Source organism: Rhineura floridana, chromosome 15, assembly GCF_030035675.1.
Source record: "Rhineura floridana isolate rRhiFlo1 chromosome 15, rRhiFlo1.hap2, whole genome shotgun sequence".
In the NCBI taxonomy this organism is placed as follows: domain Eukaryota; kingdom Metazoa; phylum Chordata; class Lepidosauria; order Squamata; family Rhineuridae; genus Rhineura; species Rhineura floridana.
The window spans coordinates 38,439,192-38,457,878 of record NC_084494.1 but is presented as its reverse complement, the minus strand read 5'-3'; the positions used below and the strand labels follow the sequence as shown (position 1 = coordinate 38,457,878).

The 18,687-nt window shown below is 53.9% G+C and overlaps 1 protein-coding gene across 5 annotated transcripts; it reads left to right on the top strand.

Annotated features, from left to right (window-relative positions):
* Positions 1-541: 541 nt before the first annotated feature.
* Positions 542-17,369, top strand: EGLN2 (egl-9 family hypoxia inducible factor 2). Of its 5 annotated transcripts, none has more exons than XM_061596382.1 (6): positions 542-703; positions 1,379-2,099; positions 10,142-10,261; positions 12,609-12,745; positions 14,085-14,152; positions 16,756-17,369. In XM_061596382.1, the coding sequence occupies exons 2-6, from the start codon at positions 1,539-1,541 to the stop codon at positions 16,809-16,811; spliced, it is 942 nt and encodes a 313-aa protein (XP_061452366.1). In that variant the 5' UTR covers positions 542-703; positions 1,379-1,538; the 3' UTR covers positions 16,812-17,369. The 5 variants fall into 5 exon arrangements, with proteins under 5 accessions (XP_061452366.1, XP_061452369.1, XP_061452365.1 ...); XM_061596385.1 differs by lacking the exon at positions 542-703 and adding an exon at positions 710-924 and having other exon boundaries at positions 1,379-1,928; XM_061596381.1 differs by lacking the exon at positions 542-703 and adding an exon at positions 710-924.
* Positions 17,370-18,687: the final 1,318 nt, after the last annotated feature.

The window sequence follows — 18,687 nt, the reverse complement described above, 5'->3', positions numbered from 1 at the left end:
CTGCTTGGAGGGCCCCCCTCCCCCCGAGGGCCTCGACCGGGGCAGGGGGCCTCCAACTCCCAGCAGCGCCAGCATGTCCAGTGGCCTGGAAAAGGGGGGAAACGGAGGCCAGCAGCATCGGGGGGGGGCGCAGGGTTAGGGGCTCCAGCATCTGCGCTGGGTGCAGAAGGGCCCCGTTCCGGCAGGGAGAAGGAGCCGCGGCCCTCCAGCTGTTGTAGGGCTTCAAGACCCCCTCCTCCCTGTCCCTGACCGTTGGCCCTGCTGTCTGCTGGAGTCCAACAGCACCTGGAGGGGGGCGCAAATGGAGCCCCTCCCTTCCCTGCGTCGCTGGAGGGGCCCGACGTGAGTAGGAGCGCGGAGTCCTGGGTTCAGATCTCCCGGCCCCGAAACCCCCCGGCGACTATTTCTCGGCCTGGCCTGCCTCACCGGCTGCTGTCGCCGTGAGATTCAAACTGGCCCCTAGCTGCTCCTCTGGCTCTGCTCTGCTCATGGTCAGAGGCACCACGCCCTTCGTCCCCTCCGCCCCGCCCCCTCTCAGGCTCCGGCTCCCGAACCGAGCCTTTTCGGCGAGCACGGCGCAAACGAGGGAAGGGCCGGCGGTGCTGGGCTCCTCCCCCAGCCGGGACCGGGCTCGCCGCGGAACAAAAGCTGGAGGCAGAGCAGCGCCGGCCGGCGGAGCGCCGCCTCTTCCTCCTCCTCCTGGGTGAGTCGAGCTGCGCGGCGGGGAGGTCGGTGTTGAAGGGGAGGACTACGCATGCCGTGGTCGCTCTCGACCCCTCTCCTCCTTGGGGCGGCACTGAGGACTAGCCCCTTGGCCTCTCCTCCCTAACCGCGCGGCGGCAGATTAGCGAGCCGGGGTCTGCGTCGGCTATGCTGGGCTGAGGATCCCCTCCGCCGCCCAAGTCTCCCCGCGGGTTCGCGTAGGTACGGTTTGGGAAAGGCTTCCCTGCTCTTGGGCGGGAGGGGCCTGGGAAAGCTTCCTTCCCTCCTCCCCAGCTGGCTTCTGCCGGGGAGGGCGCGCGCTCGGCAAGCCCCGCTGGAGTGGTGGGAGGGGGAAGCGTCGCCGCCGCTCTTCAAGGCCAACTTAGGAAACTCCCCGAGAAAGAGCCGGGAAGGGCCGGAGCAGCCGCCGCCTCGGGAGGAGAAGGGCTGGTGGGACTCCCTTCGCCGGGCCCTTCGGGGGGGTGGAAGCGTAGTCCATTGCCTTCGTTTCCCGGCCATTTCCGTGGCCTTTGGGCTGGCCCGGGGCGCGGGTCCTCCCTCCCGGGCGCCCCTTCTCTTTTCTCTCTCCGCAGCCCCAAAGGCCAGGCTGGGCGTTCTGCGTGACATCCTCGGGGACTGACCCTTCCTGACCCCGCCTTCCTTCCTCTTTTCCCAGGCAAGGGGGCTGACCCCTCCCCCAGGGCTTCAGGGCACGATGGCTTTCCGAGGTGGAGCCGCCGCTCCGTGACCACCCCCCGGCTGCCCCCCCACCTGGCCAGCGTGAGACCCGGCTGCGACATGGCGATGGCCCCCGCCAGGTGCCCCAGGGACCTGCCATGGAGGATTCCTGCCCCACGGGCTCTGTAGGCTTTTCCTGCCAAAGCATGGGCCGGGACAGCCAGGGCAGAGGCTCCTGCTCCCTGGAGAGCGAAGGGGCTGCGGTCGGGGGCCTCCTGCTGCTGGCGCTGACTGGGCATCGGGAGCCAAAGCGTCGGAGGCCAGAACAGGGCGAAGCGGAGGAGGAAGGAACCACCAAGCGCCACCGAGCAGAGCCGGGGAGTCGGCGTGTGCCCACCAGCCGGCTGGCGCTGGCCTACGTGGTACCTTGTATGGACTTCTATGGGATCTGTGTCAAGGACTCGTTCCTCGGGGAGGCTCTGGGCACCCAAATCTTGGTGGAGGTGGAGGCCCTCAACCGCAGCGGCAAGTTCCGCGATGGGCAGCTGGTGAGCCAGAGGACGGTTCCCTCCTGCAGCATTCGGGGAGACCAGATTGCTTGGGTGGAGGGGCGAGAGCCAGGCTGCCAAGCCATTGGCACTCTCATGGCACGTGTAGATGAGCTCATTTTGCAGTGTGCCGGGAAGCTGGGGGGCTACGACATCAACGGCAGGACCAAGGTGAGTTTCCAGCAAGCTGGATGGGTCTGCAGTGAGCTGGGCTGCTTTTGGGGGCCAGACTTGGTCCTTCAACACAGGAAGCTCAAATAAATAGGGAAATTTTATTTATTTATTTATATTTATTTATTAAATTTATATACCGCCCGACTAGCAATAGCTCTCTGGGCGGTGGACATAAAATAGCATAAAAATACAATGAATAACAAAATAATACTAAAATACAATCAACAATCCAATACAATAAACATTTTTAAAATTAAATCAGTGTAACTTAAAATGCTTCAGAGAATAGGAAGGTTTTGACCTGGCGCCGGAAGGAGAGCAGAGTCGGCGCCAGGCGTACTTCCTCGGGGAGACTGTTCCATAGTTCGGGGGCCACCACTGAGAAGGCCCTAGATCTTGTCATCACCCTCCGGGCCTCCCTGTGAGTTGGAACCCCGAGGAGGGCCTTCGTAGCAGAACGTAGTAGTGCACGGGCCGGTTCATATCGGAAGAGGCGTTCCACAAGGTATCGTGGTCCCGCACCGTGTAAGGCTTTATAGGTTAATACCAACACTTTGAATCTAGCCCGGAAACATATTGGCAACCAGTGCAAGCTGGCCAGAACAGGTGTTATATGCTCGGACCGCTTGGTCCTTGTCAGCAATCTGGCCGCCGCATTTTGCACTAGTAGCTTCCGAACTGTCTTCAAAGGTAGCCCTACGTAAAGTGCATTACAGTAATCCAAACGTGAGGTTATCCAAACGTGAGGTTACCAGAGCATGTACCACTGATGTAAGGTCCTCTTTACTCAAATAGGGACGTAGCTGGGCTACCAACCGAAGTTGGTAAAACGCATTCCTAACCACCGAGGCTACTTGAGCCTCAAGTGAGAGGGAAGAGTCTAAAAAGACTCCCAGACTACGAACCCGCTCCTTTAGGGGGAGTGTAACCCCGTCCAGGACAGGGTATATATCCACCATCCGATCAGAGAACCCGTCCACCAACAGCATCTCAGTTTTGTCTGGATTGAGCTTCAGTTTGTTAACTCTCATCCAGTCCATTGTCGCGGCCAGGCAACGGTTCAGCAAATCGACAGCCTCACCTGAAGAAGATGAAAAGGAGAAGTAGAGCTGCGTGTCATCAGCATACTGATGATAACGCACTCCAAAACTCCTGATGACCTCTCCCAACGGCTTCATGTAGATATTAAAAAGCAGGGGGGACAAAACTGACCCCTGCGGGACCCCATATTGGAGAGCCCGCGGTGTCGAGCAATGTTCCCCAAGCACTACCTTCTGGAGACGACCCGCCAAGTAGGAGTGGAACCACTGCCAAGCAGTACCTCCAACTCCCAACTCCGCGAGCCTCTCCAGAAGGATACCATGGCCGATGGTATCAAAAGCCGCTGAGAGATCAAGGAGAATCAACAGAGTTACACTCCCTCTGTCTCTTTCCCGACATAGGTCATCGTACAGGGCGACCAAGGCTGTCTCGGTGCCAAAACCGGGCCTAAAACCCGATTGAAATGGATCTAGATAATCAGTTTCATCCAATAGCGCCTGGAGCTGGCCAGCAACCACCCGTTCCAAGACCTTGCCCAGGAATGGAACATTTGCCACTGGCCTGTAGCTGTTAAAATTGTCTGGGTCCAAGGAAGGCTTTTTCAGGAGTGGTCTCACCACTGCCTCTTTCAGACAGCCTGGGACCACTCCCTCTCGTAAAGAGGCATTTATCACTTCCTTGGCCCAGCTACCTGTTCCATTCCTGCTAGTTTTTATCAGCCAGGAGGGGCAAGGATCCAGTACCGAAGTGGTTGCACGTACCTGTCCAAGCACCTTGTCCACATCCTCGAGTTGAACCAACTGAAGCTCATCCAACAAAACAGGACAAGACTGTGCTCCGGACATCTCACTAGGATTTACTGCTATAACTTGAGAGTCTAGGTCCCGGCGGATACATGAGATCTTATTCTGGAAGTGATCAGCAAACTGATTACAGCGGGCCTCCGATGATTCCCCCGAGTCCGGAGGGTTTGAATGGAGAAGCCCCCGGACAACTCGAAAGAGCTCCGCTGGGCGGCAAAGAGATGATTTAATAGTGGCAGCAAAATGATGTTTTTTAGCTGCCTTCACTGCTCCTACATAGAGCTTAGTCGAAGCACTAACCAGCGCATAATTGTATCCGTCGGGAGTTCGTCTCCATTTCCGCTCAAGCCGCCTCCTATCTTGCTTCATCGCTCTCAGCTCCGGAGTATACCATGGAGCTGTATAAGCTCTACACAGGAGAGGGTGTGCAGGAGCGATCGTGTTTACAGCCCGGGGTCATCTCCGTATTCCACAGAGCGACCAGGGCTTCAGCAGGAGCGCCAGTCCTATCAGCCGGAAAATCCCCCAGAGCCCTTTGAAAACCTTCAGGATCCATTAGTCTCCGGGGGCGGACCATTTTAATAGGTCCCCCACCCTTGCAGAGGGAAGAGGTTACTGAAAGTCTAAACTTCAGCAAGCAGTGGTCTGTCCATGACAAAGGGAGTGTTGTAAAACTCCCCACATCCAGATCACTTTCCCCATGCTCAGTAGCAAAAACAAGGTCTAGAGTGTGCCCTGATACATGTGTGGGACCACTAACACTAAAGGTATCTGTTGCCATTTTCCTCTCTACTGAGCGAGTGGAGGGTGCCCTTTCCTGCCTAGGATTATGGGATGGCTCTTCTCGGTGAACGGGCCTAACTTTCCAATGTCCCACCTGAGCCATGGGGTGGGTCGAAGCAGGGAATCCTAGTTTGGCACAAAGACAAAGTCTTGTGTTCTAGTCCTCAAAGAGGCCAGTCCAAGCTGGGGTGGGTGAGAAGGATGGTCTGCTTTCCCTCTGGCCTGCCTGTGCTGTCTGTATGCTTTCTGCAGGGGCTGTAGCTCTGGCGGAGCGTCTGCCTGGTTGCAGAAGTTCAGTCCCCACCGGCATCTCCAGGGAGGGCTGGGGGAAAAGACCCGACAGAGCCCCTGCCAGTCGAGCTGGATGATGCCAAGTCAGAGGGGCTGTTGGTCTGACTCGGGCAAGGCAGCTTCCCACGAAGCACCTGCTCCTCTTGGTCCCACCAGCTTGTGCGGGTGGGACCCGTCCTTGTGTGCAGGCGCAGGCAGCTGTGGAAGGGAGCAGAGGAGAGACTGCCTTTCTTCAGTATTTCCTCCGCCCCTTTACCTTCACTCTCGGATCATGCTGTGCCCCTATTCCTAAATTCACAAGCACATGCCTTTTGCCCATTTGGGTGCGTATGTTGGGGCTGGGGAAATCTAGGTGTTTTCTGCTCTGGGAAGCGCCTTAAATGTGGCTTTGGGGACCAGGAACTTCCAGACGTCTTTCATTTCTCTCCTCCCTCTCCAACTTTCTCAGCAAGAGAAATACCACCTTGGGAAAATGCCCTGCAGCTCCTGAAATCTGATGACCTCTAGACCAGCAACAGGGATGTGTCACCGTTGGGGAGGCCTCTGTCCTCTTAAGACCAGAGCTGCTTTGTGGCCTGGGGTAGGGGAGGAGGAGAGCACTCTCTTGGCTCCCACCCTGAAGAGTGTTGCATTTCAGAGGCATCCTTATATAACAGCCGTTGCTGCATCTCAGAGGGGTAGTGCTAATTTATTCTGGGTGGGAGGCGGATTCCTTTTCCTGACTCACTGTGGGGTCTTTCCTGTGTGGGCCAGATGAGAACAGGATTTGTTGCATAATGAGGGTAAAGATATTGCGGAGTCTTCGTCCCTCTGCTTTGCGCCTTGGCTGTCTTTGGGAAGGAGCCTGCTAAATTTATTGGGGAATGCCAAGCAGCAGCCTGAATTATGCTGAAGAAGAGAGTCTCTCTGAGCATGTGCAAGGTGCATTTCTGTCAGCTGCAAAACTGCAACCCACCCTCACTTGTGACTAGAACTGGGGGAAGGGGTTAAGGCTCCTAGTTCAGTAAAGGGGGGGATTTCCTAGACTCTCTTGTGATGTGGTATCTCTGATTTCTGTGAAGAACTTTTGTCTGACTAGCTAGTAGGGAGAGGCAGCTGTTCCTGTGACCATAGTCTTGAACTTCTGCCAGTCCCTTTTTCCTTACATAATCAGAATTTCTGGTTGGGGGGGGGGAATCCTTTTCTCTTTCTGCACCTTGACTGCTTCTTTGGCAAATGCTGGAACCCCATAACATGAGGGGCTTGGAGATGTTTTGCAGTGGGGTAGGTAAGACCCTTGTGGGATTCATCAGGCCTGGCTGGACTCCAGGGCTTATCACTGAGATGTGTGTGCATTGGAGCATCTACAGAGTGCAGTGTCAGCTTGTAAATTCAGTAGCCGCAGATGGGCCACCCTCGCGGCGGGGGGGGGACGGAGCCCTCAGCTGGGACTGTCGCTCGGCCTCCCCCTCCCCCCTGCCTGTTCACACAAGGAAGTACCCATAAGTGTTTCGGGTCTTGCTGTCGTTGTCCAGGCAACACCCCGGCAAGTCCCTCTCCGTCCCGCTGTTTCCTGTGGTGACGGTTTCCTTTTTGTGCCAAGGCTCTTTGACCCCGGAATGTGGTTTTCACTTACATCCACGCCAGTATGCAAGCCTGTGTATCGGCTAGCAGCCCAGATAGTTCAAAAATGTGACCCTTCTTTCCTCAAGAAGCGGCTGGCTCTGGGGTGAAGACGGCCCTTGAACCCTGTTCCTGCCAAGCCAAGGCGCTAGCTGCCTCACTTTGCTGCTGGTGTTCTGAGCCCCTAACCCTGCGGGCTGTTCTTGCTCACCCTAGATATGCACAGGGGCTTGTTGTGGTTGTTACGTCCAAAGCAAAGGGACTTTGTGCAGACACTTTATTTGTTCCCTTGTCAAGCCCTGCTCTTTCAAGTAGGCTCTGGGGCTGAGCTGTGGGGAGCCAAGCCCTAACTGCAGCTGGCTCTGGAGTGGAGCCAGCACTTGCCACACAGATCGCTGTCAAGAGCTGCCCGTGTTGACTCTGTGGCTTTTGGGTGGGGGACAGGCAGGAATATATATATATTTTTACCAAGGCTGGCCACTCTGGGTTGCTTCCTTGTCAAGCTGTTAAGGTTTCCAGTTGATCCTTGCTTCTGAGAGTGTGTTTTTTCTGTGCAAAAATGCTGATTAAAGTAGGTTTGCCTGACAAGCACCTCAGCTGCCGTGGAGGCTCTTTCCCTCTTTGGCTTCCAGTGGTAGTGTGGCTGGTTGGGGTTTGGGGGCTGGGACCGGAGGCAGGATCTGCCTGTCGGAGCAGGCCAGGAGACTGGCTCTTTGCGCCTCCCTTCCCAGTAGAGAAAGCGATCTGCATTTTCCAGGAAGACGCCGCTGCCTTTGACTCTTGCTGCAAGGCCTCCTCCTTCTTGGGAGGGATGGGGCACCTTGTGGGCCTTCAGTTGTTGTTGGACGGCCCTCCTAGCTGTGGCTCCTGGTCCCTGCTTTCGGGAGGGACTTCCCAAGCGACTACTTCTGTTGCATAATTGTTTTTTTTTTCTTCAGTGGGGGGGAGACAGCAACAGGGAAGGATGCATGTGGTCCAAGAGCTGCTCTCTGGGGTTCTTGGGGGGGGGGAGGCAGCAGGTGGGTGGTGGCTTTCCTGTGGCTCCTGCTGCCAGACAGGGTGGTCTCAGGACTCCTGGGTTTCTTCCATGCTGTGAGATGGCAGGGATGTCATGCCTTGGGGACTTTAGGCAACATTGCACTGAAATCCCCTCTTGCCTTAATCCACCAGATCATGTGAAACTGAATGGGGAACTCATGCTGGCTGGGCTGTTGCTTGGACTGCTAAGTTAGCTTCTTTTGGGGGGGAAGTCTTGTGGTGTGCGGAAGGCTGGCAAACTTGGGGTTGTAGAGCCTCCGTGCTGTCCTCTTCATGCCCTCTGGTGAAGGGTCTGTTTATGCTGATGCTGTAACAAATGCCACAGGCCTCTCTGTGTGGCTTGACGCACCCTCCCCTTCTTCCGTGAGGCTCAGCTGCATCAACACCCTCCTCACCTGCCTGCCAGAGTTTCTCAGAGGCCCTTCTCCCATGCAAGTGCCCTAGAACTCCTGCATCTGGTGCAGGGTTAGGGTTGGGCTGGAGTGGCCCAACCCTGCAAGGGGAGGGGCCTCAGGCCATAGAAGGTGGCGCACAGGACTCCTGGGTCCTACTCTTGACAGCAGAGCCGGTCAGAGCAGCACAGTGGGGTTAGGGGCTGAGAATCCAGGACTTAGTGGCTCCCCCCCCCTTTCCTTACAGGGACGATGTCACCATTTGACAGTGGTAGGGAGGGGAAGCACAGACTTGTGGCACCCTGGCAAGCTCCCTCTGCCCAGCATCACCCGTGGCCCCCTCAGTGTCCTGGCACAACCCCTGGAGGTGGACAGGCTGCACCCCCCGCCTGCAAATGAGGAGGCGAATGTGTCTCCTGCCAGCTGGCAGAGCCGAATTGCGCCTTCCTTTCATTATCTTGAGCCCTCTAATTGAAGAGTGCAGTGTGTGTGCGGGGTTCTGCTCATTGCTGCTCTTGTCCTCGGCTGACCCTGCAGGGAACACGCCACGTGGTCTTACGACCCAGTTTGGTCAGTGAGCGGATCCTGCGTCACGGGGACAGGATGTCCTTGGTGCTCCCAGGAACGGAGGGAACAGGACGCACCAGCCTTTGCCCTGGGTGTGTGTGACAGCTTTTCTTCCCTCCTTCCCTCCTACCCCCCCACCGCCGGTGATTGGCTGCTGTGTTTCTGGCAGAGAGAGAGTAGAACCTGGTGGAATTTCAGTGCATGGATTCCTTGCCACCCTTTTCCACTTAAAAATGTTTAGTTGGGGAGGGAACAGAGATGATGGCATTGGCTTGGCCCTCTGCCTGCCCCCTCCCTCATTGCAATGGTGCTCTCTTCTCTCTCCCTCCCCCACATGTGTTAACCCTTCTCTGCAGCACATTAAAGACCCATTCACAATTCCCCAACCTCTTCAGGGCCTCATGCTTCATTTCTCAAACACCGCCCCCTCCCCCAAATTCCTCTCTGGCTTTGAGGTTTGACGTTGCTCCTAGCTCCTAGCGTTTTTCACTGTTCTCCATTTTAACAGTGGAGGGGTGCCTCTGAACATATGCAGAATCCCAGCTGCTCTGCACTGAGAACCCACAAAAAGGCCTTTGCATGTCTTGGAATGGAATGAAAGGTGTTTGGGTTGTTTTCTTTTTCAGGACAGCTCCGCAGGGCTCTGCGTATGGTGGCGCTTGAAACGTTGGAGGTGGGGGGAGGGGGGAGGGAGTTCCCACAGGGCAGAGGCCTTTGCTGGCTCATTGGGTCAGAACTACATGGCTTTCTCACGGCCTGCTGAGTTTGGGGGGTCTGAACTGAATGCTCCTGACCCCGAAAGCTGACCCTCAACGCCTGCCTTCAGGGTGAGGATGTGCCTCTGGGGCACGGGAAGGCAAAAGGCTTTATTTTTACTTTATTTTTATTCGCTGTTTAGATGTTGCCCGATAACACAAACCTCCTCCGGTTGGCTGTCAAAGGGCATTAGGGTCCTCACGCACCTGCCAAGTGGCTTCCTGGCACCACTTTGTACCGGCTGTCTGTGTAAAGCCCCAACTGAGTTTGTTTCAGCCATTCAGTGCCTGACGTTTCCTCTCCGCATTCCTCTCTTGGTCTGGTCCACCTCTTTCTCTTCTCTCCCTGCTCGCTGCTCTGATGCATGCTGCTGCTGTTCCCCTGGAAAAGCTACAGACCGGCCGACTCTGCTGTTTCCCCCCCCTCCGTCCACTGAGGGGCTTCTCAGCAGGGGCAATAGGCCCGTGATGGCAGCCTTGTAAATTACGTCCATGAAAGCTTTTCATCCGTCTCCCCATGTCTGTCTCTCAGCCATTTATGGTTCCTCTCAAGGGAAAATTAAGGTGCAGCCATTTGAATAGGCTTTTTGCTGCCTGGTCGCCTGGAGGAGAGCCTCCCCTTTCCATAGGTGAGCGGGAGCGTAGCTCCTGACAAGCCTGCCATTCAGGGTGGCGTGGAGCAGGGGAGGGGTCGGCTGTTCTGCCGGCTATTTGGTCCTTTCCCTGGCAATGAACCCTCCCTCCTCTCTCATCCCCCTCCCCTCCAGGCCATGGTGGCATGTTACCCTGGCAACGGCATGGGTTACGTGCGGCATGTGGACAACCCTCACGGAGATGGGCGATGCGTCACGTGCATATATTACCTAAACCGGCAGTGGGATAGTAAGGTAGGTGGTGGGGGAGGGGTGGGAGGTTGGGGTGCAGGGAGGGAGGGGGTCCTCTGCACCTGTCACTCCTCCCCATGATCTCTTGCATGGCAGGCGTTTCTTCCCCTATCATATGTAGACACCCCATTCCCTCCACCGTCTCTTCCAGCATGCAAGATTCTGCCAAGACTCCTGTGCTTAGTTGGTCAACTGTGCAGTGTGGGTCCTTGGGGGTCCCCGGGGCCTAGACTCCGGGGTGCTGTGCTTAACTTGCAGAAGAGGGGCTGCAGGTGACAAGTGCGAGGCTCAATCCTGGGGTGTGAGAAGTGCCAATAAAAGTGTGTCTGAGCATACGCAGAGTGCCTTACCCCCCAACATTGACTAATTTCGAGAAGCTAGTACAGGGCTTTGGGGTAGGACATGTTGATGTGCATGAGTCCCAGCAGTTCTCCTGGCTGTTGGATCTTTGAGCTGAGACTCCTGGCTTTTTTCCCCTCTGGAAGCTTAGTGGAGAGCCTGTACAAGGAGAATCCCTCAGGAGAGAGTGGGCCCAATCCACCGAGCTTCTGGTTCTGTTCTGGTGCTGCAAGACACAGACAGACAGACAGGCAGAGAGAGCCTGGCTGGTAGATCACACCAAAGAGCCATCTGATCCAGCATGGTGATTTCCACAGTGTCCAGGCGGATACTTCAGGGAAGCCCCCAAGTTCAACTTAAAGGCAATAACCCTCTTCCACTGTTGTTAACCCAGTTATTCCCCCTTAAATTGGTATTTATGTGGTAGACTGCCTCTCAATCTGGAGGTTCCATTTTAGCTATCCTGAATAAAAGCTCACCTCATTTTGCGCAGGGAATTTTGCAAGTCAGTTCTGCTTTTCCTTTTCCTTTCCTGAATTTCCTCCCCATCTGTTTCACAATTGGGTTCTTTTCCTTCAAGCCAAGACCTGCCTTGCTATGAATTGAGCTGGGATGACCCCTGAACAGTAGCATACATTTGGAAGGGGAAGACCTGGTGCTAAAGTTTGCACGAGGGGAGTATTTTCCCCATCATGTTTAGTTTTTGAATTCTCACTTGATCCTTGCAGCAGCCCTGTGAGGGGGCTGGGAGACAGCTCCCACTCCCACAGTCGGATGGCAGCTCTCTTGCATCTAACCTTTCATTGCAGTGAATGGCCTTCTGGTCCCTTCCTGACCTGAATGTGGGTCGATTCAGGGTGAGGAGCAGAGAGCTGCCTAGGGCCACCGTGGGGAGCTTTCTGGGTTTGGGGGCTGGGTGAAGAAAGGCACTGTGGGAGGGGGCACCTGTGGCCCTCCAGATGTTGCTGGAGACCTTCCCTGTTCACTGGTCGTGCTGGCTGGGGCTGATGTGAGCTGGAGTCCAATAATTCTAGGGATCGTAAGGAAAGGAATTGAAAATAAAACTGCCAATATCATAATGCCGTTGCATAAATCTTTGGTGCGGCCACACTTGGAATACTGCATGCAGTTCTGGCTGCCTCACCTCCAAAAGGATATTGTAGAGCTGAAAAGGTTCCGGAAATGATCAAGGGGATAGAGCGACTCCCCTACAGAGAAAAGTTTACAAGATTTGGGGGCTTTTTGGTTTAGAGAAAAGGCCAATAAGGAGGGGCATAAAATGATGCCGGCATGGAGAATGTGCCCAGAGAGAAGCGTTTCTTTCTGCTAGCCCTAGAACTGGGACACATCCAACGAAGCTGAATGCTGGAAGATTCAGCACAGACAAAAAGAGAGGAGTTACTCACACAGCACAGGGTTGATCTGTGGGCTCTGCTCCCACAAGAGGCCGTGATGGCTTCCCTTTGGAGCATCTGGCTAGCCACTGTGAGATCAGTGCGCTGGACTAGATGCGCCCCTTTTGGCCTGATCCAGCTTCAGGGCTCTTGATATTCTGAATAACATCCAGAGGGCCACAGGTGGCCCACCTGTCGTCTAGACCTCCCAGTTCCAAATCCAAACTGCTGTCGAGGGCACCGTCCCGCTCCCAGCCTGCACCCCAGTGTGGCCAGGGCCTCGGCCCTTTGCCAAGACGTTGCCCTGACTTCCTTTCCCAGCAATGCTGTCCCCAGCCCTGGAGCTGCAGCAGCTGCCCTTTTGTGCACCAGATGGACCCCCTTTTGGACCCAGTGAAGGGCCACCCCCTTATTCTCATGCCCCCCGAGCGCCTCGGTTGGCCTCTCTCATGACCCCTTGCCACTGCTGTCCCTAGGGATTCTCCTTTTAAGGGGAGGTAGGAGGCCAGTGGACCTGCGGAGTAGCTGACGAATGGCTTGGGGGGCAGCACATCAGGAGGGAACCGTTCAAGGTCAGTCTGCCAATGGGCATTTTTCTGCCTCCCTGTCTCTACCAGATTCACGGCGGCATCCTGCAGATCTACCCAGAGGGCCGGCCGGTCGTTGCAAGCATTGAACCGATTTTTGACCGGCTGCTCATCTTCTGGTCTGACCGGCGCAACCCGCATGAAGTGAAACCAGCCTATGCCACAAGGTAAGGGGGTGTGGGGGGCCACTATGTGGGTCGGGGTCACAACACAGGCGTATGTATCTCTGACTCTGGGAAGATTGCGGGGCTTTTAGTAGAAGCCAAAGCTGAGGCCTGTGAAGTAGTGCCCCTGAGGATGTGCAGAGTGCCTTTCTGTTCACCACTGAGTACTCTTAGCCGGGATTAGGGGAAATGGTTTCTCTTTTCATTCCTAATCAGGATGGAGCTCCTGCCCCTGCATCGACCTGAGTCTGACAGCAGCCCAGGCTGCTTTGGCACTTCAGTGGGGCTTTGAGGCTTGAGTTGTCGGAGTGTAGCATCCTCATCCAGAGTGATGAGGCTCTGCTTTGCAATGCATGACTAACGAGCGTGCACAGAGTGGCCTTCCTCTTTTGCAGAGGAGCCACAATCTCGCCACCACCGTGTGTCTAGGATTTGGGGGAAGATTCTTTTTCTCTGATGGCCTGAGATCTGGCATCCCTCCTTCTAGGAAATAAGTGCTGCTGCCTTTTTGCAGCGCTTGCAGGCTCTGGGACGGGCGCAGTGTGTCTGGCTCTGTCGTGTTTGGGGCTTGGTGGCTTTCCCATTTGCATGTTGGTGCCTGAGGTGGGAAGTGGAGATTGCACCCGCCTCTTTGCATGGGGCACATGATCCACTGCTGAGTGGCACCTGGCAAGGGGAGGGCTGGAGCTCAGTGGCAGAGCACCTACTTCGTGTGTGAAGGTCCCGGGGTCAGTCCCCAGGGCGGCTGGGAGAGACTTCTGCCTGAAGCCTGTTACGACACGTGCTCTTGGGAACATGAATGTGTGAATTTGCCACCCTCCTGTCCCATGAAGCACACCGCATGTTCGTGGGGAACCCGGTGCTAAATCATTTGCAGACGACCTGATTCTGGGTCACGGTTTCGTGCGTAGCAGAGCAGGTTCCTCGCTGCGATCTATTGAAAGTCAGCTAAAACCCGGTGCTAAATCATTCGTAGACAACCTGATTCTGGGTCATCTACGAATTATTTAGCACCGGGTTAGGAAGAGCGAGAGCTTTGCACTCATCATGGCTAACATTCAACCGTTGTTCTTGTGCTCTAACCACCAGGTGTTCAGCAGTTAATTTTGCCCTGGTACATTCATCCTTTTCTTTTTTCAACTTCTTATGAGCTATTTGAGCCTGAATTAATGCCTCATCTCTCTCCTTCTCCATTTGTCTTAAAGAAGAAGCCCACCTGATTTTTTCTGCTACCGTATTCATTTGTTCATGGCCAAAATTGTCACCATCATTTCTCCATCCTTCAGTCAAATCTACCTGCACACCCACCCAGCCAACTTGTCTGTGCTTCTGTTTCCTGCAGGTATGCCATCACAGTCTGGTATTTTGATGCGAAGGAGCGGGCGGAAGCCAAAGGGAGGCACCAGCTAGGTATGTGAAAGGGCAACTAATGTCGCAGAGTGGCGAAATTGGGAATGGAGAGGCTGAGTGAGCCTTTGTGTGTTTGAATCCTTGCTAAAGATTCTACCTTCCCTGCAAATTAGTCAGACAGAGCCTTTAAGCTTTAAAATAAGAAATAACTACTTTATTCTGGAAGTACATACTTGATAGGAAAGAGTTCTACATCTAGCTGAGTTGGAGATGCAAACACTGAGCCTAGTGTTTGCCCTCATGCTTGGAGGAGAGGGAGATACAAAGAGAATATGCCTGCTCTCCCTCTCAAGAGAAAGAAGAAGGAGATGTGGTCAACATCCTCTGCATATCAGTCTAGCAGGAAGGGAGAGACAGCAGGAGATCAAAGGATAGGTATTAGCCTAGCAATCAGGAGGTCTCCTCTGTAGCTACCCTTTTTAACCCCATGCAGCCTCAACCACAAGTTGGAGTTGAACCACATATATTCCAACAACTAAGTGCTGGGGCTCACCAGTGGATGGGGGAAGGGGGGCAGGCCCACAAGCTAGCTCTTAGTGCTGAGCCTCGGGTCTGTTAAGACTCAGAGCGCTAACCGTTAAGCATGTGCTTCAGAGAGCGTGTGAGGAGCCCTGGGAGTTTGCTCAAGGGTTTGAGTGGAATTGTCTGCACTAAAGAAATAACAAGCGCAAAGCTGGGGCCGTATCTCGGTGGCAGAGTGCCTGCTGTGCATGTTGAAGGTGCCGAGTTCAGTCCCCAATGGCATCTCCAGGCAGGGCGGGGGGAGGGCCCTTTTCTCCCTGCCAGTCAGTGCAGGTTACACTGAGCTTGATAGACGATGGCCTGACTCGGGATGAGGCAGCTTCTTGTTCCGTATACTAAGTCAGAACAGACTGTTTTGGGGATGGGGAGATCTGCCCATTTTGGTTCTCTCAGTTTCCCAATTTTGAATTTGGTTCTGCAGCAATTTGTGACTTAAAAAAAAAAATTCTTCTGAAAATCCCTTATAGTTTTAGTGCAAATTTCTTCTGTTTATTTATTTAGTCCATTTATATGCTGCTTATATTTAAATAAAACTCTTAAGCGGTGTACAAGTCCAAACATCTTAAAGCAACAACTAAAAAAAAACAATAAAATACAGTTAACTGAACAAAACATCCTCTTTAGTATCCACATAATATAAACATTGCATATAAAACTAAGTACAAGAAATACCAGAAAAAACACATAACACACGTAGTAGACTAAACAGAATATTCCCTACGTTTAAAGGAAAAACAAACATGTTAAAACAAGCTTATTTTAAAACATAATAAATTAAACAAATCAGATTTCTTAATCACAGTATAATAAAAACAAAAGAAACACATTTTTGTATGCAGTTTTAACTGCTGTAAACGTTTTTCAAAGCAATTTCTTCTAATATAATTCACTGTATGTTATTTTCACTAATATGTTCATTTTTATGCACAATTTCCCCTAATATATGCATTTTTGTAAACCTTGTTTGGCTGCAGAACTGAAGTGTGACTTTTGAAGAATAACTGTGTTTTGGTTCTCATAGCATTTTGGAAAGTGTGAATTTGATAGATGTGGTTGTCAATGCAAAGCAAACAGAATCCCCCCCATAGATACATCTCCTGTTGAATACTCTGGCAGGCAGCACCTCCCCAGGGCCTTGGGCAGGGAGGAGCAGTGCTTTGCCACCCTTCCACCCAAGATCTTTTTAACAAGAGGGACCTGGGACCTTCTGCAAGCCTCGTATATTCTTTGTCATTGAGCTACAGGCCATATGCAGAGTGCATTTTCCCTCTTCCCCACTCCCCCCCATGAGTAACCACAGCTAACCCCCCCAGACACCTGGGTTAGGGAACTCCTTGTATTCAGTACTGGGTGGGAGGGACTGGAAACCCAGCCATTAAGGAACAACTGTTTGAAGGGAGACTGCCAAAATGGACCATTCAACAGACAAGGTGCACCTATCCAGTTACTCACTATGGGAATATTCATTGGAATGATGTTAGAAGGGAAAACTTTGGTGGTTGTTTGTGAGGGTGATCTTGTTTTTGAAAGTAAATATTTTTTAAAGGGGTGGCATGAAGAGCTTCCAGATCAGAAAAAATTGATTTCCAGGGGCCTTTGAGCTCCAGCACTCCCCTTTGCTTACAAGTTGCCCCAGGCGTGTTGGCAAACAGACGGTGACTTCTTCCTCAGCCCAGGATCGTCTGTCTCTAACTGTATCCCCCCCCCCAATTCAGTTACCCTGTTCAGGACTGGAGTCAGGCCCCAGTGGAAAGTGCAGTGCCCCCCATCTCCTTCGAGTCCCCTTCAGAAATTCTTTCTCTCTCTTCAGTGGTGCTTAATTTGTGGGCCAGCTGGCAGCAGCACTGGGCTCTAAACCTACTTTCAGTGCCAGTGACTGGCCCTGGCACATGCCCTGGTGCAGTGAAAGGCAGGGAAGTACTTCTGAGCATGCACAGACTTCCTCCCCTCTCTACAGCCGCTCCCACTGCATGGATTTGCAGAGGGTGTGTGTGTGTGTTGGGGGGGCACACCGACAGGGCTGTTCGGTGGTTGCACGTGGCAAGCTCCTCACCCCCTTCCTTTCTCTCTTTTTCCCAAAGCATCGGCTCAGAGGGGAGGCCCCTCTCATGGGACTCAGGCAAACAGCCCGACTTGACAGGCGGCTGGATGGCACTGTGGAGTCCCGACAGCCCAAGGCCTTCCCTCTCTTTGGCCATTTCAAGCTGCCTGTTGCTGCTGCCTGCGCCTGCTGCTGCCTGCGCCTGCTGCTGTCCCCAACCCTGGCCGGCTGCAGCTGGAGGGTCTCTGGTCAGAGCCCAGCAGGAGGAAGAGGAGGTTGTCAAGAGAGAGCTGGACCCCAAGAAGGGAGAGTGCGCGCGCGTGTGTGTGTGTTGTGTGAGGATGGACAAGGGGGTCCGTAGGAGCAGCGGCCGTGTGAGGGTCCTTTTGCGTTTTCTCTGCAGAGTGGGAAGGGAAGCCCCGGCGTGTAAGGGGCACCCTCCACCCCAGGGACTCTTCTGTCCCCACCCCACCCCCTGCGTCACTGCGATTGCTTGGTCCTGCTCATTTTAATCCATCTGTGAATGGAGAGAGAGAGAGCAGGAACCGAGGGAGCGAAAAAGACCAGAGCAAAAAGAGACAGGAAGAAGCGACAGAGCGAATCTTTGCATGAACTCTGAGATGGGATGGAATAAACATTACCTCATGAAAATGGCCTCGGGCTGTCCGTCTGTCTGTGGGCAGGGCTGGGGGAGGAAGGGCCAGGAGTCCTGGGGGGTCGTTGCCTTGGGGAAATGGGGGGTGGATTGAGCTGCCTGCTGGCAACCTTGTGGACCCAAACAGTTGCATCCTTGTCGTCTGGCTGAGGTGAGCTGAAGTCACTGCCCCTCTGTGGCTTTGTGGAACGTGGGGAGCTGCCTTGTGGCATGTCCATCCAGCTGTGTATTGTCTGCTCTGACTGGCAGCAGCAGCAGCTCTCTGTGTGCTTGGGCAGAAGGTGGCTTCCAATCTCCTGGTCTTCAAGGTGCTATTAAGTGCTGGGTTTGAACTTGGGACCTTCTGCACGCCAGGCAGGGGCTCTGCAGTTCAGCTGTGGCCCCTCCCCACATGACGGACATGAGTGGAGAGCAAGAATTGGCTCTTTGGTCATTCCCCACCCCCAGTTCAGCATGCATTGAAGTGGGGGCAGCCTACCACTTTACTGTGCTGATTGAGAGGACGATGTTAATGTCTTAGAGCTTGTTATATTGCTCTTCAGGTTACAATTATCAGGCAGGTTAACAAGAATTAAAAAACAGGAGGAGATCCCTTAAAACAGCAATTGAAAAATGCATGATGAAAAACCTCAGATGGTGAAGACTGGGCATAATGGAGAGGTTTCTGTCTGTTGTGGAAAAGGCCCAGTGAGGGTGCAGGTGTTCTGGGGCTGCCATTCTTCCTTGGGAACACTGGAGTGATGGGTTTCCTGCACTAGCGGGGGGTTAGACTACATGATCTCTGGGGACTCATCTAGCTCTATAGCTCCACTCAAGGAGACTGACTCCTGAATAGATGTGTGTAGGATTGCGCTGTGAAATAAGTGCCCAGCCACTGAGAGTTCCATCATAGCAACGGTCCTCTCCTCCCATGTCTGATGATTAAAATGTGCATTTGAGGAGAGAGAGCTGGCACTTGTAGACTTTTGGGGCTTGGTGTGACTTGGAAGTGGCAGGTGAATGGCAAAGTTGGAAGAGGAACGTTGCTGGCAATCGCACGTGAGGAGAGCCCTGCTGTTGCACTCAGGGTCTGCTCAGGGGCTTCCCACAAGAGGCCTCTGGCTGGCCACTGGGAGGACAGAGTGCTGGACTAGATGGGCCCCCTTTGGTGGATGCAGCTGCCAGGCGCTTCTGCTGTTCTTAAGTTGGGCTGGATGAGGGCAGGTGCGTGAGGAAGCCAAAGGCGCTCCTACATGCCCAAGGCTGCCGTTGGGCATCATCATGCTGTGTGTGTTTTTCATGGACAGTATATGGAGTGTCAGTTTTCTTTAATATATA